Genomic DNA, 24,884 nt, shown 5'->3' on the forward strand with positions numbered 1-24,884 from the left:
AAATCAAATTTTCTCCATAAAGTATAGACTGTTATGAAAAAAACAATTGTGTCGTCTGAAGTAAATTGAAGGAGGGATTCTCTATCTAGTTACAGTGTTACAAGTGATAAAATATCCTACAAAAAATGTTGAAAAAAATCCCTTAACACATAAAATAAAAATAAAATTTTCTGTAAAAAGGAAACAGGTTATATACCTGTACAAGTGATGACATGGAATGACCTACAAATCAGGTCAATGAGAATAATTGCATGTTTACTTTGGAGTTGTTTTCACATATTTGAATAAAATTTTAAGTACATTATTACTGTCTCCACCTAAAAAATCTTTCTGACATAGAACTTTACATGTATTGCGTGAAGTAGTATTTCCATGAACCGATTGTCTGTCAGCACATTATTTTAGTTCATAAGAAGTTGTGCAAATCAGGTATTATCCTGGTACTTGTAAGAAAAAATTTCCTTATTTATGGAATCAATAGAATATTACAAAAACCCAATATATATTTTTAAAGTGAAATTAGAACTTTTAAACATAACTGGTAAACTTAGAAGAGTTTTATTATATTTTAAACATGAGCACCTGTCAATACTGATGTGGTAATAGAAGTGATTAGACATTTGAAAACATGTAAACAGTGTCTGTTGGCATTATTTTGTACATCGAAATTCAAGTGATCTCCACCTGTTTGACCACCAAAACAAACATTTGTGTTAAGTTTGAAGTTTCGGGATTATGAAGTTATCATAGACCTTTGTATACCATAATACCAACCATCTTTGAGAATCAAATAAAACTAGTCAGATTCTTTTCTTAGAATTTACTTCAATTTTATTCAAATTTAACAAAATATTCAATTGAAAGACAATTAACTAAACAACAATTGATGGAGTAAAATAATGTCACTGGTGTAAAAGACCATAATGCTGTATTATAATACTAAACCTTTATAACCTGAAATGATGGCCATCTTTGTCAACCCTCCAATATTGGTAAATCACAGAACTTGCTCCCATCAATTAATGCACCCTGACTAGTATATAAACAAATGTTTATAGACAAGTAGGGCTGCATATTGATGGTGGGGGCAAGTTATTTGGTTAAATCATTTTCGATATTTTTGTCAATAATATGTGCCTATTACTGGTTCTGCATTAATTACATTGAATGAATAGTGGTACTAATGCATGTGATGTGTTCATAGCCATTGTTATTACTGCTTAAGGTCAAATAAGTTTGAAAAGAAAATAGGAAAACAAGGAAAAATATAGCCAGCTTTTTTTCTATGAAAGACAAAAATTGTATCCAAATAATAATCATGTTTAAATTACCATATGATGTGTGGATTGACAGATGTTTAAAAAAAATCCTTATGTTAGATGGAAGTATAAAAGCTGACACTGAAAACCCAAGAAAGTAAAAAAAAACTATTTTCATGGAGAAGGAGCATCATCATTATTTGCAGAGTTGACAAGCATCACAAAAAGCACCAAATAAAACATTACATCATATACAGATTCATACAGAACCTAACATTACTTGTAAGTATAAGGAAATATTTAGCAAAAATAATATTTCTCTAAAGATTCAACCTCTACCTAATCAGCAACCAGAAACTCAATATACTTGTCAGTTTATTATACTTATATATTGTCCAAACTTATCATCCATATTTAGAATTAAGCTTTTTAGAATCAGTTACATGTACATGCCATAATTTCTAATTCTAATTCCTCTTCCCAGTAAAATAATAGTATGTCAGACAATACAATATAATGTCACCTTAAAATTAATATATCAAAGAAAACAGAAAATTAAGTCAACCCTGTCCTAGGAAATACTGGTACCAGTATTCAGCAATAACCTTAAAATATCCTTACTAGTATAAAGTGTATTCTGTGAATAATTAACATGTTTTATACCACTAGGCTTTTTGCTCTCTCTAGTGGAAGATATTTTAAGCCAGGTTCCACTGTACTTGTTTACATCATGTACAATACATATGATCATACAAACTTGTACAACATATTAGTGAGATAATGTAATATAACAGTGTTCTCTCAAAAGAAGATCTTGTTTTGTTAGAAAGCTTACATCCAATTAAAGAACATTTTGTTTTGGTCCATCTTCAATAATAAAGTCAGAGAACATAAATGGCCTCATCACTCAATGAAAGTACCAGTAACTGCTTCATGTAAAACATACAAATTCTTATTTATACACTAAAAAAATAGCTTTGGTTAACAAAGAGTATACATAAGTTGATCACAGCTGTTCATCAAATAAATAATGTTAGAAATTACTACAATTTTAGTACTAAAAAGTAAATGATGCAATAGATCGTGTGCATTGTATCTTTAATCAAAAGAGTTGAAAAAACAATGTAAAAGAGAAACATTGCCATATTTCATAAAAAAAAAAAAAAAACGAACTGAAATTAAGATTTCATCAGTTATAGTAAATACTATTATGAACATGTGATCTTAATTTTATACCACTTTTTCTGAGTTCACATTATATGTACCCAGCATCTTCACCCCTGTCCTTTAAAAGAAAAAACTAAAAGATTTAAATACACTGAAAGAAAATTAACATACAATAGATACACGAAAAAAAAACATATTAACTACCAAGTATTCTTAAAATTTCTGGGTTTTAAGGTACATACATGTAAATAGCAGAACTGAGCGACTTGATATATCAGAATATACGTTCATAATGTTGTTCTGAGTTTGGTGGTCTCATTTGTCTCTGCTGTGGCACAGGTTGACCTGGTCGTCGAGGAGGTACATGATATTCAAACATTGAGGTATTATGTTGTGACAACATCTTTGCTAGATCAATGACTTCTGGCTCTGTCCAGAAAAAGTCATGATTCAGTGCCATATCTGCGTCGAACCTTTTAGAAGGGTCCAAGGATAAGAGTTTGTCTAATAAATCAATAGCATGAGGATCTTTGACATACGGTTTCAGCCTTTCTCTTACCTTTCTTTTATGACCTTGTGGCAATTCCATTTGATTAAATAGATCAAGCTGGTCAACTTTTGGCCACACATCCTTTGATATTGAGCCACATAGATGTGTTATTAATGTCAGTTGGTGTTGTTCTGTTTTTCCCTGCATTATTGGTGTTCTGGTCCACATTTCAGCCATTATGCACCCTGCTCCCCATAGATCAATGACAGGTCCATATTCTTTTGATCCCAACAATAACTCTGGAGGTCTGTACCATAGGGTTACAACCCTGTTTGTAAACTTTTTCTTGTTCTCAGCTCCTATCCTGCTACTGAAAGCTCTAGCCAATCCAAAGTCTGCTAGCTTTAGGATTCCACTTTTTGTAATTAGAATATTGGGTGCTTTCATGTCACGATGAAGAATGTTATTTGTGTGAATGAAGTACAGGCCATTCAGCAACTGTTTCATGACCATTTTGATTTCTCCAAGAGTGAACTTTACATTATAGTTGCTCAATAACCCTGCCAGGTCATGTTCACAGAACTCAAATATCAGGTAAAATGTAGCCTTGTTCCTATTATATGGTGATGCTGTATACAGAAAAATCACATTCACCTTATAAAGTTTACATTATGGTTCAGGTAAATATTTGGGTCACAATCTTAAAAAAAAACTTAAGGTTCTGGCAGAAACAGCTGACCTTCGAGAAATTATAAAATATATCTTTCAAAAACAGTGCTTTAAAAATACTTTTCTTTGTGGAAACCCATTTTAAAGGTTTAGGGAAATTATGTTAGTAATTCAAGGATTGGACAACTCATTGTGTACAATTATAATAAAAATAATATTTCATAAGCGAAAGTTGATATTTAGTTGAACTCTACTGTGAAAAGTACAGGAAATTTTTGTACACCATTTTCCATCAAATGAGTCCATAATTATGATAATTTCTAGAAAAACAATCTATTGCAGGTATATTTTAATGTTCATCAAGGCTGCTTAATATTGCATATTAAACAGGAGATGAATTGCTCTGTGCTTAATTTTTAAGCAGTGCCATACTAAATTTTTATCAATCTGAAATACGAACGTTTAACATCAGTTCTTAATTAACAATTAGACAATATATTTTTTTTTCATTGTCAATATTAACTTTTCAACCAATTTTTCTCTATTGAATTTTAAAATATAGAGCTTTGCAGGGTGCAGCTCGATACAACTGCAGAGGTAGAACAGTTGGGGCAAATATGGACAGACCATTCAAAATAAACGCAATTTTGAGTTTTGATTACAATAAGATAACTGACACAGGATCAAAATTTGACTTTTAGGCCATTAGTCCTAAATGATTGAAGCTGAAACCTGCAAAATCAGTCCCAAACTTCCTGTGGGAATATGGCAGTATCGAAATTCTAGGGCTAACATGATAGACTGTACAAATATTAAACAAAATTAGTACAGGGATGATTCAAGGAGTAATCAAGGGAACCAAGATTCAAGCAAAAATCAAAAGAATGTTATCCAGGAAAAAAAATTAGAGATGGAAAAGACACACAATAAAAAGCATAAAATAACCAAACGTACAAAGTAACAAATGTAAATGAGCAACCTGGTCTCCACTAAACACTTGGAACATGGACCAGGTACACCGGTAGTATAAGCGTCCTTTGCTTTTCTAGAAACAATTGCCAAGTAGCTCATAAAAAGTCCAGTCCAGGGTAGAAAAGAGAGGAAAGGAAAATATGACATGTTGAACAAATCAGTTTTCAAGCAATGAACACTATAACACCAGTGAGCAAAACAAAACCCTATCTGATAGAAGCATACCTCTTGTTCTACAAATTTCTATCAAATTTACAACATTCTCATGTCTTAGAAGCTGTAATATCCTAATCTCTCTCAAGGCAGTAATTGGAAACTGAAAAGAAAAATAAGGAATACAGATCTTTTATTGTAGGCATAATAAAAAGCTTCATCAAGTGTACCATGATACAAATGCTGCCAGGTGAACTTTGTTTACTTGGGGCAAGTGTCGACACAATATTATTTTCTTGACACACTTAAACATGGGGGACTTACAGCTAATTAAGGACACAACAAATCATTAAGATACAATACTGCTCAATATTCAGAAATTCTATTTAGTAAACAGTTCCGCTTCAGGGTGGTGCTTCCATAGATTACTTTGAACCCCATTATCTCAAAAATGGTAAATGATAGTATACAGTAAATTTGCTGAGCATACTTCATAAATCTTTTAAAAGGGCAGGGATTTTCATAAAAAAATCTCATAACCTGAATTGCTCACCTCGTCAAAAAAAGTTTTTCTTAGCTTAATGACCTTACTGTACTATGGTCACAAGAATCATTTAATTAATAGAGAGCATCTTAGTTATCTACCTGGTTTTCATACTATGAAATGAATCTCTCACAGTCACTTTTTTACTTTTCAAGGGCAATAACTCCAACATTAATCAGCAAATCTTTATGAAAATTTTGGGATAGGCCGGTCTCATCATGCATATGAATTTTACCCTATGAAAATTTGCTATACCCATTGGTTTTCTAGTTATTTCCACAAATCCTCGATTTCAATTGCCAGGTTTTTCGACAGATAAAAAATCTCACCACAGATTGTTAAGGACACCCTAACAAACATCCATGCCATGTTTGGTTACAATCCATCCAATTAGTCTCAGAGGAGAAGAATTTCAAAGTTGGAAATGTAAAATTTTGGAAAAAAATCCATTTCAGGACACAGAACTCATTCCTCTGTCTATGGATCTTTCTGAAAATTTTGGCATAGGCTAAACATGGCATTCTGCACCATACAACACCCTGCCAGATTTTACCTAAACTCAACTGTTTTTGAGTAATATATAAACAAAATTTTGCGATTTGATCCCTATGGTGTATTTTTAGTAATGGTGGCCATGTTTTATGCAAGATCGAAAATCCACACACACAGATTGTTAAAGATGTGCTACGGAACATTCACGCTAGGTTTTGTTTCAATCCATTCAGTACTTTAAGAGGGAAGATTTTGGAATTTTGGAAGTTGGAAATTAAAATTCGTGAAAAAATTTATTTCAGGACCCATTACTCATTCCTTCATCAAAAGTTTTTTTATAAAAATCCCCACAAGAAGATTGTTAAAAATACCCTAAGGAACATTCATGCAAAGTTAGGTTACAATTTTTTGAGTACTTAAAGAGAAGATGATGTTTGAAAAAATTAATGGATGATGATGGACAAATGGTGATGGCAATAGCTCACCTGGCCTTTCAAATGTTTTTTTTTTCTTTTTATGAGAAGTGGACTGGAAGTTCGACATTACGATGTCAGAAACAATACAATTTGTTATTTGTTGTTTTTGTTCACAATAAAGAGAGATTAACATTAATAAAATGTTTTTTCATTTCATATTTTGTTCAAAATGTTTGATTTATGCCCTAAATAATGTCGGTGCAACTCCATTGTCCTTTCATGCCAATAATTGAATCAGTTGTATTTCAGAATTTTTACTGACTGATGTGTTTAGTACGAGTAAACATTTGACACAATCTGAATCATGATGAACCTCTAGATCAACACTTGTTTGAATTTTACATGTTTATTTTCTGCAAACATGGACTTGTGTACAAGGAATGATTGAATCTTCATTTGTGTATGTTAACATGTGAATGCCATTTTGTCTTGTTTACATTAATTCATTCTGAGATGATCTATATTCTAAAAAGAATTTAAATACTTCAATCTGGCCTCATTCAATTTTAAATAAAAACATATTTTTCCCCTTATGGCTCCATTTTCAGAGAACAGTATGAGCCAGTGACCTCATTTTAATTAGCAAATTTCCTCAAGCAGCAAGTAGCAATATATATCAAAATTTGATGATATTTGGTTTACTTCAACAACAAAGTTTACAACTGTAAAATTATTTCAAGAAAATGTCAAACTTTACTATAACAGCATCATAACATAATACAGCCACAACTTATTGTGGATGTATAACAAGTACTATCTTTATAAAAAAAATAGTCGATGCAGTAAAATTTGTTCTTTTTACTTACAATGTTTTACGCTTCATTCAGGAAATAACACATGGCATGAAATTTCAATTTTCAATGCATTTTTTACGAACACCACTGAGTTATCAGTATTTGGCCAATCAGGAAACAGAATTGCAATCAGGTGACTTGCATATCCATGGTAGAGCGTCTTTAAGGTCAAAGGGTAAAAAACGAAACTATACGGACTGCATCGGAAAAACGGTTACAGACTATTAAAGTTACCTCAAGCCTTAAATCGTAATATCCAAAGAACCAAAATATGAATCGTTAAATTGTAATATACAAAGAACCAAACTACTTTTGTATCTGTTTTGAGTAAAGATACCTAAATGGTACAAAGAGTGGACTTCTACAGAAAGTTGTAACTTACACTGTGAAGTCATTTGTTTACTTAACTTAAGGAAGATAAACATTGTTGAATTTACTTTTTTATCTAGGTCAAGTAATGGTAATGCTTGTTTGTCGTATTATATTTAGTCGAAGTACCCGTGGAAAGTGTCAAAGTATACTAGCACGTGGATGAACAATAAAAAACATTAGTTTTTCCAACTTAAATCAAACTTTTATAACAATTACAGGCAAAGAAAATGAGTAAACCCTTGCCAGAATTATAGAAAGTATTCATTTCATCTCATGTTATTTGAAAAAAATTAAAAATTGTTGTTCTATATATCTCATCTCATTACTTACACCTTCCTTTTCATTTTCCATTAAGACCTTTTTCATGGCTACCATAGTCTTTTTATTGTTACGGTCTCTTGCTTTGAACACCTCACTTAAATAAAAGAAAATGTATATGGATAAAATAAATGTACAAATAAACATATAGATATATGATTGACTTTTATTAATATTTTATCTAAAAATTTACCTCAATTATCAAACCTTAGACTTTAAGTGTTACATGTATGCAAGCTGAATTGTGCTGAAGGATTTAAAAACCCATCAGTACTGGAGAGTGGTAGATGGTTTTATGTCCATTGGTAGATCTTTCATACATTTTAGGAGAAGAACTTTTAATTAATCAAACAAGTTCTCCTTAATACTGGTAAATTTTCACTGTTAAACGTTTAATATATTCTGAGGTAGTAATAGAAGGCCAATAAATGTTTAAAGTTAATCATGGCAGATGACAATTTAACAATGGGGGTGATTTTTATCAATCATTGCTAAGAATATTATGATCATGTTTGCCCATCTTTGTAAAATAGCCCAAAGAGAACCCTATGAGATCAAAGTATTTATTCTGTTATAAGAAAGCTTATCTAACATTCTATATTCATCTTTCACTGATCTATTTTTTCATACATCTAAAACATGAATGTAGAATGTTAAATAGGCTTTCTGATGACAGAATAATTTGCTCTGGAGGAAACTTGGTTTTTGCCTTTGTCATATCAGGGAATAATGTCCCAGTAAACTGGATACCTAAGAGAAGGGTTCCACCTGGCACAGCAAGTACGACAAGCATAGTATCAATAATTCTTGTTGGTTGTACCTAAAAGTCTTGTCAAAACTTAAAACAACAAAGTATTGTACTACTTAAAACAAGTTCAAACATAGCAAGGCGTCCATCCCGCAATACCAATTCAGATTTTGGTGCTACACCTCTGCCACATGATTTGATCCTTGTGGGAGTAAAGATTAAGAGTTCATGATTTGTTTCACATCTTGATAAACAGACAACTTTCACAAACCTTTCCATTTACATTAAGGTCAAATTGCCTTGGAAGAAATTACAATGGTAATAATGGCACAAATAGAACAGGAATTTGATTCATTTAATATTTCTTAAATTTTTAGATTAAGACATTGATCTAGAGTGGAGGCATTTTTTTCGGTCCCATAAGTACTTAAATTGGTTTGGTAGTCAAAAATTAATTATTTATCTGATCAGGAAAAAAGTCCTCTGAAAAAAAGTTTTCCAGACAACATACTCCCTCATAAGAAAAGGTAATATTCACAGACCTTGTTCATTTTATTGGCTGGTTTCTATTGCACAACTTTAAGATATTAGAGTCTCCTGATTGATCTGCCAGTGAATATTGATCATGTTTAATATAATTATATCGTTGTAACGAAGATTAACCTATGTTTTGTGTCATTTTGAGGCCGAGTTTGTTCTTCCGGCAGGGGTCATGTTCAACTTATCAATTATTTCCTTATAAAACCAAAACATAAAAGATTTTTTATGGTATTTCACGTAACTGCACCAACTTATGGAGTCAACAATATGGTTTCATTGTTTTCCATGCAATTTTTCAGTCATAATCTTCATTATTATTCCTTGTCATTTTTGTCAACATCTGAAGGGGAAGGTAACAAGCTCTTTTTAACTGATTTAAAGTTATTTAGGCGGCAAGTTTTGAATTATAAAGTTTACTTATGTCCAGATTGACAGTATTTTTTTCATTCTTTGCTCTGAAAATCAAAAATGATTTTTAATATTTTTGCATATAGTCTGCATAACAATTTTAGTGTTAGATTTACCACATGCTTGTTGTATTCTTGCGAATGTTGTCTGCTAATTACTACGCAATCTTCAAGTGGTGTCCACATGTTTAGTTAAGCTTTATTCTCTTAGGGAACCATTGTAACGTGTATTGTTTTATATTTTAAGTCTATGGACAACACCCAGACAAGCTGATAGGATCATTTATTGTATTTTCTAGACATTTTAGATAGTTTTGTTCCTGTACTCTCGGAGTAACATCACTGACCATTCGTTTAAATTATTACATTGTATTAGTTCTACAAAATAAAAGCAGAAAATTACATATCAGAAAAGTTTAACTATGTTTCAAGAAACAAACCTTATTCACTAAGAAATGCTGGAGAAGAAAACTTGATAATCCCAAAACTTATAACTGAACTCTTCAGAGATTCATTCATATATTCTGGGTCTGTCCTGTGGAATAAGTTACCCAAACACTTACGTAATCAAGCCACTGATAACTCATTCAAAATCAATATAAAGAAGTACCTTAAGCCTTTTGAATAGAGTATCATAAAGGAGAAATTTGTTGCTGCTTACACTGTTTTAAATCAGCTTTTGTTTCTTTGTTGTGTTTTTTTCCTTTCTTTTTTTAATTTTCTATAGTAGTTATAGTTTTTGTGTGTGAAGGCCTCAGGGAAGATTAGCTTGTAAACTGAAATAAAGATTTTATTATCAATATTATCATTATGAACAGCACTCAGTGTTCGGCAGATAGCGCTGACTATTAAAATATTGCCTGGTAACTTTGAGTGAAACATTAGCTCTGAACTGTTATATCTTTGTAGTTTGAAGTGCAATGAACTGTTTCTATTTAAAACATTATTTTATCAATAAAATAAGAACAGTTATGAAATTTCAAATGATTCTGGTAATAAGAAATCCAATACAAAAATATAAAAGGAATATACATTTGAAAAAAAGAAAGGAAATAAAAGATATGAATCATTCAAACACACAAAAAAGAAGAGAAAAAAAAATATATGAATCGTTCAAATACTTCCGGAATATACTAATTCAAAAATAATACCAAAACAAAAAAAACAAAAAAAAAACAAGAGGCTCCCAAGAGCCTGAATCACTCACCTGTTTAATTTTTGCCTTTCAAGGGCAATGACTCTAAAAAGGAGTTGTCCGACAATTTTGACTTCATGAAGACTTTGGTAGGACTAATCATAAGAATCATTTCATCAATTCAAATTTTCATTCTATCTATTATAGTTTTCAAGATATTGACTGAAAACTGCTAAAAAAATTAATTTTTTACCTTTCATGGACAAAAACTCCAACATGGGTCAACAGACATTCACCAAAATTTGACCATAGATAGATCTCATCATGCTGAATACTTTTATCCAAGTCAGAATTTGGTTAAACCTAATGGTTTTGGAGATATACGAAAAAACCTAGTGAGCTAAAAAAAAGCTTCCCCCAAAAATATGTTTTCACACATCAAGTTCAATTGTAAGATAGGTGCTTTTTTCCTACGGGGCTATTTCTGTGGGGCTTATATCCAAGACCCCCATTCTTCTAGCATTGAATCATAAACCAGATTGCAGTAGGAGGAAAATGTGAAGCGAAATGAGTGTTTTTTTCTGTCAATTTTGAAAACAAAGTGGTTCCGGATATTAGAAGACCTTTAAATTTGAATTTTCAGTTCAAAATTGCTTTGTCTTTTAGTCAGGCATCTGATCTCTGACAATATCTTCATCTGACTGGTTTATATTTAGACATTTAATAAGTCATTTAAAACATTCCCATACTATAGATAGGACAAAACTTTATTGGAACAAACTCGTAACGAAAATATGGTTATGACCCAGTTACAACACATATGGCATATAAAGAACATGATATAACATGTTACGAATGTTATAGATGTTAACATAATGGTGTACTGTATAAAATCAAATCAACTTGTTTCTTACTTTGAAGGCAGTGGCAGTCTACAGGCTAATCGTCCACACATCCAGTTTGAGTCAATAACACATAGAATCATGATGGAAATGGTTCATTTACATTAGTAATGTGGAAATTGTGAGAAATTCTTTTTATACAAATGTATACAAAATGATACAAATACAATCTGAATCGTAACTGATGTAACAAATAAAGATTGAAATTCATTCAGAATTAAAACAAAATACACATTTAACATACTTGAAAGACTATTTTAAACAAAGTTGGCACGTCAAAAAGGATTGTTTTGGCATATGATTCAGTCCGGCACATTTTAAATCATAATGCTGCCATCCAGATGGCAAATGTGAAACATATCCAATCACTCTGGTCCTTTATTCCACGTGTTTATTAACACATGGGACATTTATATTTTTGGCCAAGATTTAATTTTTTTTTTTTAGACATCCGGAAAAGACAATGCATTGACTTTGACACCAGTCATCATAACTTCTGTGACTTGTTCTGTGTCCAACCAACACAAAACCTGTCCATTTTCAAGCACAGGTGCTTGCCTCCAATATCAAATATAATGTCAAACTAGCATAAAACATGAAGGCAGTGACTGCTTGTCCATGCATTCGAGGATGGGGAGCCTCTTCAGGCTAGTCGTCCACACATCCAGTTTGAGTCAATAACACACTGAATCATGACGGAAACACTCCACTTACGTTAGTAATGTGGAAATAGGGAGAAATTAATTTTCTATAAATATATACAAAATACAAATTTATACAATAAAAGTTACTAAATTGTATCTGATAAAACAAATATTGATTGGAACACATTCAGAATTGATTAAAAAAAACATTCAGAATTAAGACAAAATACACATTTAACAAACTTGAAAGACAATTTTAAACAAATATAATGCATGGAGAATTCTGTGCGTCAGCACTGAAGTACTTTTTAGCATATGGGATACTTACATTTTCATCCAAGATTTTATTACAAATTATTGAAACATCTGATTAAGTCACATGCAATCGACTTTGACACCAGACATCAAACTTCTGTGACTTGTTCGAATTCTGTGTCAGACCAACATTTTCAAGCACTGGGGCTTGCTGCAACTATTGAATATGCAGCCGTATTAATATAAAACACTAACAGAAAACTGTCCAGTTTATCAAATGTAAACAGTTTGTGAACTATAAATAGTCATACGTGTACATTTGCAGTGTTTAAAGTTCTACAATATTTCGGTAACAAATCAGGAGTTTTCATCACGATTCAGAGTGTTATTGACCCAAACTGGATGTGGATGATTAGCCTGAAGAGGCTCCCCGTCCACAAATGCATGGACAAGGAGCCAGTGCCTAACAAAAACAAAAAACTGTTTAGTTTATTAATTATGAACACAGCTTGTGATAACATTATTAGTCGTACATTTGTGGATAAGTTCGACACGATTTCCGTAACGAATCTTGCGTTTCAGTCATGATTCCATATATTTTGACGCAAACCTGGTGTGTGGACGATTAGCCTGAAGAGGCTCCCCGTCCACGCATTCTACCACTACCACAATTTTGAAAGATGACTACCCAAAGGTTCCTTGTCCAATTTTACAAAGTTTCTCGTATTTGCTGATATCATGACAATAAGGATAGTTAAAATTGTCATCATAACTGTTTTCACGTCGGTGGGTACTACCAGAAGCACCGTCGGTTGTGTCTAGGGGGCGAGAGAAAGATTGAGATAGCGTTTCTTTTCCTTGCATGATTTTCCAACCGGAAATACAGTATTTCAACGAATTATGAAATCTAGGTTGGAGCAGAGCAAATTTCCGGTATTTGTAATATAATTACAATTCAATTAATATTTCTCACCGTTACTCGATGTTAAAGTTTTCGGTTATTTTTTTTAAATCGTAGTTGAAGATCCCTCTGCTTGAAAGAGTAATCAAGGAAGCTAAGGTTAAAGTGGTAATCAAAAGAATGCAATTCAGGGACAAAGACCCGACACGGAAAACAGATATACACAACAAAGAACATAAAGTAACTAAAATCATACATACAAAGTAACAAAAGCAAATGAGCAACTCGGACTCCACAAGAAACTGGGAGCATGGACCAGAAATCGAGGATTTAGTACACACTCCCCGTTGAAAGGTGGCATACTGGATATGCAGTTCTAAAGTACCCTTTAGGAAAATAAAAAAAAGGAATCAAATGGTTTGTTCTTGAAGTGTTTTATGGTATAAAGTTTTTTTTTGTTCTGAAATCAATTGAAGTTCTTTTAAATACACTTTATCGTGTTGCAATTAAGACTTGAAAACGTGTGTACTACATGAAAATGGATTGGCCTGTAATTTTATAGGTCTATTCTAAATGTGGTTTTGCTGATTGTTAAAATCCAAAAGACCCTTTTTATATCAAATTATATACTGAGTAACAGTTATAGAAATATAAATCTTATTACTGTGACTTGGAGTGTTGCGGATTAAAAATAGGTGTTAGCCTTCTTCCCTGCATGGTGTTTTGGACTTAAAATACTATGAATTTCTCACAATCATTGACAGTGACAGTCGGCCTCACCATATATCCCGTGCTAAAACACACAAAAACATGAAAGGAGCACACATAAAATCTAGTGAAGGGAAAAGACAAAAGACACTAACATGCATCTTCTGCAAGCTTAAAAAATACATCGCATGGTTGTAAACACAATTTGAATTTTTGGGTTGTCATTTTGTTTGATTATATACGTAGGTTCTCTGTTGAAACAGACAAAATTCTTGTTATTACGCAGGGTTAATAGCATCACTTGAAATAGTTTTAAAATAGTTTTAAATTTCGACACTAATTTCAATTTTATATCAAAGTTTTAAATAAATGTTTGAGCCATGATTGAAGAATTCAAACTTCTATATAACAATAGTAACAAATTTCGGAAACAACGTTAGCAGTAGTATGCGTCTCCATCAAAAATTCTCGCTTTGGAATAAATAGTAAAATCCCAAACTGACTGAATAACAACATTAGTACTAGGCAACACTATACCAGCAACATTCTCGTCAGCAAGAAGAGTTTTCGGAGTGTTCAACTGAGTTATATAATTTTGGTTCGTATACCAATGAAAACATGGACCGCAAGAACATAAATCTATGACAAAATTTACAATTTACTTGTTTGATATAATTACACAGTTATATGTAAATAGCTTTCTGAATCCAACATATATACATTCATACTGGCTATAGAAACTGTCTAAACCGCACCGTCTTGGAGTGCTATAACTTTGTTCAGTTTGGGAAAAATGCATTGAAAGTTATGAGTAAGAACTTTCAAAGATGTTTGGTTTATAAAAACGAATTTCCGATTTATTCAGAATTAGGTTTTTAGCCCACGTGGCCATGAGCCAGGTGAGCTATTGTCATGCGCTGCCTCAGTCGTCAACCATTTTCCTAAACTCTTCCCCTCTAAAACTACTGGACCAATAAGAACCGAATTTGGTATAAATGTTCCCTGGGGTATTGTACATAGAACATTGCCCTTTTTCGACGTTTTCGATGTTACTTTGAAACATCTTCTCATCTGACACTACTTGACCAATTAGAACCAAACTTGATATGTTCCTAAGGGTGTTCTACATAGAACTAATGTGTTTATTTTTGATCCGTCGAAAGACGAGACCGCCGTTACTGAAAATAGAACACAGAGGTTAGACAGAAGATTTTCTTATAAATTTCCAAAACAGTTAGGTTTTGCCAAATTCTTTCAATGGCCGAAATGATCGTTATGACAAGGCCTACAAAAGTCTGCATTGGATCGGACGACTTCTTGTTAGAGTTATTGCCCTTGAAAGGTGAAAAATGATGCAGATTCAGCCAATATCTTGGACTATGATAAATAGAAATATGATCCTTATGATATGCCCTACTTAAGTCTTCTTTTGGGTAAAAATTGTCGGACATCTCCTTGTTATAGTTATTTCCCTTGAAAGGCAAACATAGAACAAGGTGAGCGTTTCAGGCTCTTGGAAGCCTCTTGTTTTTTTAAGAGTAATCAAGGTCTAACGGTAATCAAAAGAATGTAATCCAGGGACAAAGACCAGAAATGGAAAACAGACATACACAACAAAGAACATAAAGTAACTAAAATAATACATACAAAGCAACAAAAGCAAATGAGCAACTCGGACTCAACTGAAAACTGGGAGCATGGACCAGATGCACCGGTAAGGTAAGCGTCCTCTGCTTTTCTAGAAACACCCACCGATTTGCTCATCAAAAATCAAGTCCGGGGTGGTCGAAAGAGGAAAGTAAAACTATGACACATTGAACAAATCGGTTTTTATGGCGCAGATGGACACATCATAACGATCCACGAGTTCATCATGACGACCATAAAATTTCTGTAGTGATAACTTCAGTCTTGTAGCAACACAACCCTGTTCTAGAAGCATACTAGTGCGACACATCAAGTCTGCGTAGTTTCGGCAAGCTCTGGCGTAACGTATGAGTTGTGATATGATATGATTGCCACAGATGATAGGAAAGATGACAATTCTGAATGAAAAGTCATCACGTTTGTCGTAAAGTTTGATCAATAGTTTTCCCTTACCATCGATTTCTAAGTGTAGGTCAAGATATGAGGCTGACTTCACAGTGTCCGTAGTATCCTGTAGCTAAAGTTCTTTGGGTCAGATGCGATGTATATCAAATCCCCGAAATTAGGATCGTTTAAAGATAATTCGTCATCTATATAGCGGAAATTGAGATTAAAGGATCTAGCTAAACGAGATTCTTTCTTCCGAATCAGATCAGCTGTAAAGTCAGCCTCATAAGAATGGAGGAATAGGTCAGCAAGTAGAGAAGCATAATTTGTTCCCATTGGAATGCCGACTGTTTGTTGAAAATAGCGTCCACCACACTGGACAAATACATTGTCGATTAAAAATTGCAGCATTTTGTGAACATCTTCTTCTGTATATTTGGAAGATGATTTGGAATTATTTCTTACAAAGTAAGAGGAATATCTACCAAGAACTATATATTTGTATTTAGGTGTACCGTCTTTTTTTTCTTTTTTCTTTCTTTTTTTTTTTTAGAAAAAACAACGATATATAATGTTTTCAGGTCGGGATTTCAACTGAGTATGGGGAATAGAAGTACACAGTGTTGAAAAATCATAGGTTTTAATGCTATTATACTCTGATAATAGTCTTGAACTGATAGTTCCCAGAAGATCTTTCAATTTTTTTAGGATCCACATTGAATCAATACCTCTACGGGAGTAACACTTAAGTGTTGTGATAGGACTGCACACCCTCTTTGACAGCTGTGAGTATAGAAGTTAAAACTTTTGTAAGAGGTTTGGTGGTACATTTTGCAGATCCAGCTATGTAGCATTGTTTGTATGGATTCTTGTGGAGTTTAAGAATCCAGTGCATGGACGGTAAATCACAATTATAGTCTTTGGTAGAGAGGCCAAAAAAGGATAGCACAGTTTTATGGTTTTTCAGTCTCTTCTTTGGAGAGTGTGGTAGCAGGTTTATTGCGCTAATTGTGCTAGATTTTTTTTTATAGGTTATCGTTGTGACCGTACAGCTTACAAGCAATGTTCTTTTCAGTAAGACAAACCAAATCAAACGAGTTCCATGGAAAACTAAAACAATTGTGTGTATTATTCCTCAGACCCTATCACCTTGTCCTCCGATTTCTTTATTTGATATTATAGGTCATAATTGTATAATAACTCCGGTAAACATTAACTTTCCCCTGTGCTTGAAAAAAAAAAAAATACAATAAACTTCAAATAGGACTGACAATCTTTTTAACAATATTCTCCACTGACAATAGCAGCCATTTTAGATTTCCACTACGTCAGCACATGCGATCAGGTACCAGTATCGTATTGCATATCCCTGAGCAGGTGTACGTCAAAACATGGATGCTATAAAAATATAGTGCATTTTCTTTTTGCCTCTCTACAAACTAATATTTTGTCAAAAGATATGAACAATGACTTATAAAATAGAGCAAACATCACACTGTAAGATGAAGAACTTTTTTAAAAGAAAATCTAACATAATATCATAAAAATGTTCCACTGAAAAGGTTGGTTTGGTGAGTGCAAAACGAAAATGAAAGTAGGGAAAATGGCTATTTATAGTTCGAGACTACTTTTCTGTCCGATCTTCGTGGACTCACCCTATTTTCTTTGCGGGAAATTATTTTTTCACATGTCCTTAGAAATGCTACATAAGTGAAAGTTTTATTGAATCAATTTACATATTTTTTTAAAAATCCTAAAAATATGCACTTCACTATAGAAGTCTATGGGAAAATTAATACGATACTGAGACCATTAGTGCTAAGCTTGCTTTTTTTCCGCGGGAACTTTGGTTATTGTCGCTTTCCGCTAGATGGTGTAAGCAGCAGGTGCTTGTGACGTATGTTTTCCTTATAGGGAAATGTGTCAATTACTTGTAAAGCAAAAACAACATTGAATACACAACGTAATTTTTGGTGGGAAATTTGTGTTTATAGTTGTCATTTACATTTTATGTTTTCCTTGGATATACTTTAGCATTTAAATATTGTGACCAAACCAAATGTGAATTTGTTAAATTTAGAGAGGATTACATGTGTTGTATGTAAACAAATGTAGCGTCGTTCTTCACATGTAAGTGGGAATACACTAATACACAAATTAGTAAACATGTTTTTAATTGATGTAAATATCAACAATATGTCTAGTGCATTTCAATCAAGTACCTACTCTAGCTAGATATGATCGGTTAGGTTTAACTAAAAGAGAAAATGATTTTGGAGTGTTTCCAATATTTGACTTGATCTTGTGACCCAGGCAAACCTGGCTGAAAGAAACACGCTGAGGTCAATAGAATTAGATATGTTTATTTACTCTTAAAGGTATATCATTGATACAACACTCTGTAATATATATATTTTTTAATTAAGCAGAAAGCTTGAAATGTTTTTGTAGAATATTGCGTTATTTTTACAATTTCATTAGCATAAACAAGTATCTTTATTTTGCTGATGAGCGCCATTTTTTCTCCACAGATAAAATAGGTCAAGGGTTCGTTGGTGCTCGTTAGTGGGAATACACAATTTTACTTCGCAGGACCAATGTGAAACCGAAACTATTACCAGATAATGCATTCGCTGTACATTTTGCTTTTTGCTTTGGGAGTATATAGCAGTGTTGGATTAATTCAAGTGGGTAAGTTGGTCTACTTACGAAATGTATGTTACTCTCTATTTTCAATGTAAAGTGTGGCGAAATGTGCATTAAAAAACAAATAAACAGATTACACTACGACTAAACCGAAAATGTTGTCTATCCATGTTTCTCTTTCAAGAATTCTTAAAAATGAAATACCTGTAATAATTTATTGGAAATTTGGACTACATGTAATTCATTTACAATTCCATGTAATACAATTGCCTTTAATTACCTAATTACACAGCTAATTAGAATATGGTTTACTATTTATGACATTGTCCTGAAATATAAATGTCCAAAATAACAAAGTAATTTACAAATTAACATTTTGTTTTTATAAGGACTATGTCAATTACATATGTTTAAGCTAGCTTGTCATTTGAAATGGATTAAATGTTTTTAGCCTTTACCCTTCTATCATTGTAGCTCACTATTAATGAAAACTCATGCAGCTCTACAATTTCACACCTATACAATTGGCCTTTAATTTGCTTTTTAGCATATGTAGATTTTAATCTTTGTATCTTAACAAAAATGATTTAAATTTTTAACAGTGAAGAATCTAAATGCTAAATTTCAAAAACATGATCAAGGTGCTTTAAATCTCAGTGGCATAATCCAAATTAATTTTGAAGGAACAAATTATTGGGACACAGCTACATATACATTCATAATGAGAGAAAAAAAACAACATAATTAGTTATTTAATTATACAGAAAACAGTTGAACTACAGTGTACATGTACTTAAAATTAAAAATTTATTTTTGTTATAATTCACGGTTTAAACAAATTGAAATTGATACATTTTTATTGGTATTTTATAGGCATAAAAAGTTAAATTATTTATTGTTAGTGTTCTATTTGAATTGTGACTAGCTCATTGGAAAAGGGGTTTAGTGATGCAGTGGGAATAGTTGAATTACAGTACTGGATGAATTTGTTTTATGTTGTAATTGTTTATTAAAGGAGACTAAATATTTAACATTTGATTGATTTGAGTTTATAAGGGTTAGCAATAAATTTACATAAATGGGGAGTGACTTCAAGTACAGATGGGAATAAAAAATACTTGTTCTACATTTATTATTTTTTTTTTAGAAATGTTGGATGTTGTTAGCTATCTTTTCATATGACATGATATTCATATACATTGTACATTATAACTTATCCAATCAAGGTATATTTTTACTTTTACTCTATGTTCTACAAGTACATGAATATGTATTTACTGCTGTAAACAAATCATCTAAGTATGTTCAATATCACTTAATGATGTTATAATTTCAGTGAAGATATCCTTTTTAGTATATTATCATAGTTGATTGTTTTTGTAATTTTGAAATGAAATTAACGTGTAGTTAATAGCCTACAATGTGTATGGTGTTCCTTTGTAGTATTTGTATGATGTACACACAGTGAATGAAAAATACAAAAATGTGATCACTGTGACTTAGACTCTCATGTGTATGTAAAAGACATAAACCCTCATGTGTATCATTTTTAAGTAAATGACTTTGATCCTCATATGTATGTATGACTTAAACCCTCGTGTGTATTATGTGTTAGTAAAAAACTGAGCCCCACCTCACATATAAGTAAAGACTTAGACCCTCATGTGCATGCCAAATATGTAGACCTTCATGTGTATCACATGTATGGTCAAGACTTAAACCCTTATGTGTATGTAAAAGACTGAGACCCTCGTGTGTACATTTTGTATGTACATGTAAAAGATGTAGACCCTCATGTGTATGTGAAAGTCTTAGACCCTGATGTCTATGTAAAATGTGTATATTAAAGACTTAGAACCTAATGTGAATGTAAAAAATGAATGTAGGCTTTGTCATTTTGTCATTTAATGCTGATAGATTTTTACTTACTAAGACCATTCAGAGTTTTAGGTGATAAAAATGTCTTCGGAACTAATGTTCTTACAATTTTATAGCCAGCTTAAATTTAACTGAATTTTTTAGTATAATGTACATTGTAGTTGATAAGTTTATTGACTAATGTTTAATTTGTCCCAGAAATTCGCCATTGAATGATGTGAATTGACTTTTAGGACTTAAGCTTGTGGTCAATTGTTTGCCTGCATCTGACTCCATACTTTAATGTGTGCAAATACAATGTACTTGAACTTTCACCCGTGACTTAAGGATAAAGTTTACTGATGTCTATGTGTGTAAGTACTTTCATGTACTTACATGTAATGTACATTGTACATGTATGTATGTCTTTCCCATAAATATTACATTTATTTTGTATGCAGCTTCAACTTGATGTAGTGTACATTGTACTTTTGAGTGTACAACTGTTATTTCTGTCAAATATCCCAGTTATTGTACATTGCTTTTAAATAAGATCATAGCTGTACAATGATTTATGAGGCCAATAACTGATACGTCTGTATCCTGCTACCCTACCAACCTGAACATTTTAAGAGCATTTTGGCTTTAAAGCTCTGTGAAGTTCAACATTGTTTCCCCATTAACTCAATGTAAATGTTATTGAAAAATAAAATAATTTCCCTACCTACATGTACCTACATTTTTCTTCATGGTAACAGGAAGCATAACATTTACTTGTTTTGGCCTTTGATTTTGGAATGTTCTAAGATATCATGCTTCATACTGGTAGTATGTTCCTTGTGTGCCACTTTCATATTAATCAGTATACATGTACATCAACCATCCAACTCTTGAGACATCATTGACCTGTGGACACACTTCTTCATGAGGGATGGCAACATCCCTTCAGCACCTGCGTATAAAGTGTTCATATCAAAACTGATACGTTATACCAGAGCTTGCCAAATCTATGCAGACATTTTGTATCACGCTAGAATTCTAATAAATAGGCTTCTGGAACAGGGTTATGTTGCTGCAAGATTGAAGTCATCACTACAGAAGTTTTATGGTCGTCATCATGAACTCGTTAGTCTACCCCAGACTTGACTTTTGATGAGCAACTCGGCGGATGTTTCTAGAAAAGCAGAGGACGCTTACCCTACCGGTGCACCTGGTCCATGCTCCCAGTTTTTAGTGGAGTCTGAGTTGCTCATTTGCATTTGTTACTTTGTATGTGTAATTTTAGTTACTTTATGTTCTTTGTTGTATATGTTTGTTTTCCATGTCTGGTCTTTGTCCCTGGATTACATTCTTTTGATTACCACTATAACCTTGGTTCTCTTGATTATTCTTTCTATTTTTTTTTTTTAAGAGAACTGCCATTTATTTTACATAAAATATCAAGTCAGTATTTTGATTTTAAGTTTTGGTGAAGATGTTAAAATGTTTTCTGATAATATAAGAATTGAGGGCAAACAAACAGGAATTTTATTTACTTCTAATCTCATGAAAATTTCAGAAAACTTGACAAAAAAATGTGATTTCCCATCAAACAATGTTCATTTGTTTATTCCTTAGATAAGACTGTTGTGAATATATGTTTACCAACAGGACTCATGCTTCTTATTTCATGGATCAGGGTTTCCATAGCAGCATGATTTCTGTTTAACATCTCAAAAGTGTAAAATCTTAAGAGGTTTAAGAACAAAATTTCAAGTTGTTCCACTGAAATTAATGAAGTGCAAAAAATATTTTACAGTACTAATAGAAATTTTTCATGTTCTTAATGTTATGTAGTTGAAAAAAATACATTGTACATGTATAGTGACTAACTTTGGATTTTTCAGTTGTACATGTACTTTTAAATTCATTCCTATTAGAATTCTGGATATTTTGCCTACCTGCATTTTCTCACATATCTTGTTTACAAGAAAAGTTACATTTACTTCAGTTTTTTGGTGAATTAAAGACTAAAAAAATGTTAGCCATATATAGATTTGTTAAAAGCTTTCTTTTGATACAAATGTAGATAAAAAATCTGTCTTAATTTTGAATTGTTAAATCTTCTTATTTCTTAAATGTAAAGGTAAGCTTGGTACATGTATTACATTTGTACATGTAACACTTCATGTATCACATACTTGTACATATAGCTAATGTAAATTTAGATACTTGTAGCCAATATGTATAAAGATTTAAACCGTGCATGTAAATGTACATGTATATGTATTTAAAGGTCATATTTAGGATGAACAAACTATTGAAGTGTACTAAAGAAGTGACATTTTAGTTTGGCCAAAAAAAAAATAATGTTTCCTCACCGGCCTGGACTCACCTTGTTAACCTGAAATTTATGTCAAGATTGATTGAATGATTTTTGGGGTTTAATGCCTGAGCATCAATATTTCAGCTGTATCCAGGCAATGAACATGAAATGGATGAAAAAAATGAACATGAAATGATTCTGAAATAAAAAAATTGGATGGGACACAAGGATAGTGGGTTTGGCAAATTTTGATTGCCACTAGAAATAAGGAGAGGTGGGAAGGGTCGGGCAATTTGGCCGCCTGGGCGAAGCCCAATGGTTTGTACTCGGAAAGAATACCACGGAAGGGTTTTTTAATGTGTAACATGGCATTTTTTCCCAAAATGATGCACCACTATGGTTTGCGGTCTGTTTTTCTGTATTATGGCTTGACGACCTGAGCATGTAATATGCCAGGAGAATTCATTTGCTGTGGTGGCAGAGGGCCCTAGCCCCCAGGCCATGGTTCTGAGTGCTATTTAGTCCCTTTTTGCATCAAGCTTAGTGCTGCTGCGGGCCTATTCTTTTGACCCCCGGACCTGCACGTGTCTTATGTCGAGAAAAAAGTCCATAACCAAAATTTAGGAAATTTTTCGTTTCCGGTTCAGAGTTTCTTTTTGAGCTCAACTGGACCAAGGCCAAGTGAGCTTATGCCATCACTTGGCGTCTGTTGTCGTGGACAAATTTTAAAAAATCTTCTCCTCTGAAACCACTGGACTGACAGGTGTTAAACTTGGCATGATTGTTCCATAGGGTGTTCTGCACAAAATGACTGTTAGGATTTTTGTTCCATGAAAAAACTTGACCCCTGTTACTGAAAATAGAACATAGGGGTCAGATGGCAGTATTCTGCAAATAACTCAAAAACCATTGCCTTTAGCAAATTTCTGGTAGAGGGCAATATTGTTCAGCATCATAAGATGGACCTATGCTGAAATTTTCAAAATAATTGGTCAACTGATGTAGGAGTTGCGGGCCCTGAAACAGTTTTTTTTTTATTTTTCGCATGTGCAACTTTGAAAATCTTCTTCCCTAAAACCATTTAAGATCATTGAATAAAAATAAGCATAATAGTTCTTTAGTGTATTGTGCTCAAAATGACTGTTGTGATTTTTAATCCGTGAATAGATATGGCTGCCTGTACTAAAAATGGAACTTAGCGGTCATAAGACAGGTTTTTAAAAAAATTCAAATATTGTTGCCTTTAGCAAAATTCTGGTTCAGGTCATGAAAATGCTATGAAAAGCATTTCTTGCATTTGACAATTTAGTTGATTTTAACTTGGCCTGTCTTGTTCCTCAAGTTTTTCAAATAAGCAAATGGTTAACCAGGTGAGCAATGCAGGCTTTCTTGAGCCTCTAGTTTTGGCAATGAAACAGGAAACAAACATATATTTTTTTAGCCTTATGTGTAGTTTTTAAAAAAGGGACAATTATTGGAAAAAACTGAATGGCATTTGCCTGAGCGAGATGACCAGAATTAATTGGTCAGAAGAGATACTGATTATCTGTAAAGATAAATTGAAAACTTATGCATTTTTTTCATGCATGTATCAAATATAATTTGTTTGATACTATTGATAGTTCTCATCATTTTGACCAACCTTACTAAATGGAATAATAACAAATGTATTGATGCTCAAGGTAACAACTTCTACTCAGGAAAACTTTCCGATATGATGCTGAATGATAAATTTTGTAAAGGAGATTTAGACTAAGACCATACCTCTCTGTAAAAGTGATTTAAACCGAGATCTGTAAAAGTGATTTAAACCGAGACCTTACCTCTCAGTAAAGGAGATTTAGACCAAAACCATACCTCTCTGTAAAGGAGATTCAGGAGATTAAGGCCAAGACTATACCTCTTTCTAAATGTGATTTAGACGAAGACCCTACCTTTCAGTTAAGGAGATTAAGGCCAAGACTATACCTCTTTCTAAATGTGATTTAGACGAAGACCCTACCTTTCAGTTAAGGAGATTAAGGCCAAGACTATACCTCTTTCTAAATGTGATTTAGACGAAGACCCTACCTTTCAGTTAAGGAGATTTAGACCGA

The 24,884-nt window shown here is 32.6% G+C and overlaps 2 protein-coding genes across 19 annotated transcripts in view; one reads left to right on the forward strand and one right to left on the reverse strand.

Annotated features, from left to right (window-relative positions):
- Window positions 1–805: 805 nt before the first annotated feature.
- On the reverse strand, window positions 806–13,239 carry LOC148611005 (cyclin-dependent kinase 9-like). 14 transcript variants are annotated; one of them, XM_088591022.1, is made up of 5 exons: window positions 11,451–13,223; window positions 9,519–9,779; window positions 7,719–7,803; window positions 4,783–4,873; window positions 806–3,545 (listed from the first exon to the last, which is right to left on the reverse strand). In XM_088591022.1, the coding sequence occupies exons 2-5, from the start codon at window positions 9,521–9,523 to the stop codon at window positions 2,701–2,703; spliced, it is 1,026 nt and encodes a 341-aa protein (XP_088447148.1). In that variant the 5' UTR covers window positions 9,524–9,779; window positions 11,451–13,223; the 3' UTR covers window positions 806–2,700. The 14 variants fall into 14 exon arrangements, with proteins under 14 accessions (XP_088447148.1, XP_088447152.1, XP_088447151.1 ...); XM_088591026.1 differs by lacking the exon at window positions 9,519–9,779 and adding an exon at window positions 9,842–9,936; XM_088591025.1 differs by lacking the exon at window positions 9,519–9,779 and adding an exon at window positions 10,063–10,177.
- A 4,628-nt stretch (window positions 13,240–17,867) lies between these two features.
- Window positions 17,868–24,884, forward strand: part of LOC148611006 (transforming growth factor beta receptor type 3-like) — a 76,052-nt gene continuing 69,035 nt past the window's right edge. For 2 of the 5 annotated variants that reach the window (XM_088591036.1, XM_088591035.1), the window contains exons 1-2: window positions 17,869–18,110; window positions 18,512–18,671. In XM_088591036.1, coding sequence (XP_088447162.1) covers window positions 18,605–18,671 — 67 coding nt within the window. In that variant the 5' untranslated portion in view covers window positions 17,869–18,110; window positions 18,512–18,604. Of the gene's footprint in view, window positions 18,111–18,511; window positions 18,672–24,884 lie in introns of all 5 variants that reach the window. The other 3 variants (XM_088591033.1, XM_088591037.1, XM_088591034.1) reach the window with 3 other exon arrangements.

The sequence above is a fragment of the Perna viridis genome, chromosome 7 (assembly GCF_037379345.1).
Source record: "Perna viridis isolate PV_CMFRI_1.1 ecotype Kerala chromosome 7, ASM3737934v1, whole genome shotgun sequence".
Taxonomy (NCBI): domain Eukaryota; kingdom Metazoa; phylum Mollusca; class Bivalvia; order Mytilida; family Mytilidae; genus Perna; species Perna viridis.

What these genes read in the sequence shown, in the direction of transcription:
- LOC148611005 (XM_088591015.1), bottom strand. Translation starts at nt 13,201, where the DNA reads ATGCAAGGAAAAGAAACGCTATCTCAATCTTTCTCTCGCCCCCTAGAC. An exon ending in ATTGGACAAGGAACCTTTGG is followed by an intron (nt 7,804 to 13,025) that starts GTAGTCATCTTT and finishes CTTTTATTTAAG; the next exon opens with TGAGGTGTTCAAAGCAAGAG. An exon ending in AGAAATTTGTAGAACAAGAG is followed by an intron (nt 3,546 to 4,782) that starts GTATGCTTCTAT and finishes TTCTGTATACAG; the next exon opens with CATCACCATATAATAGGAAC.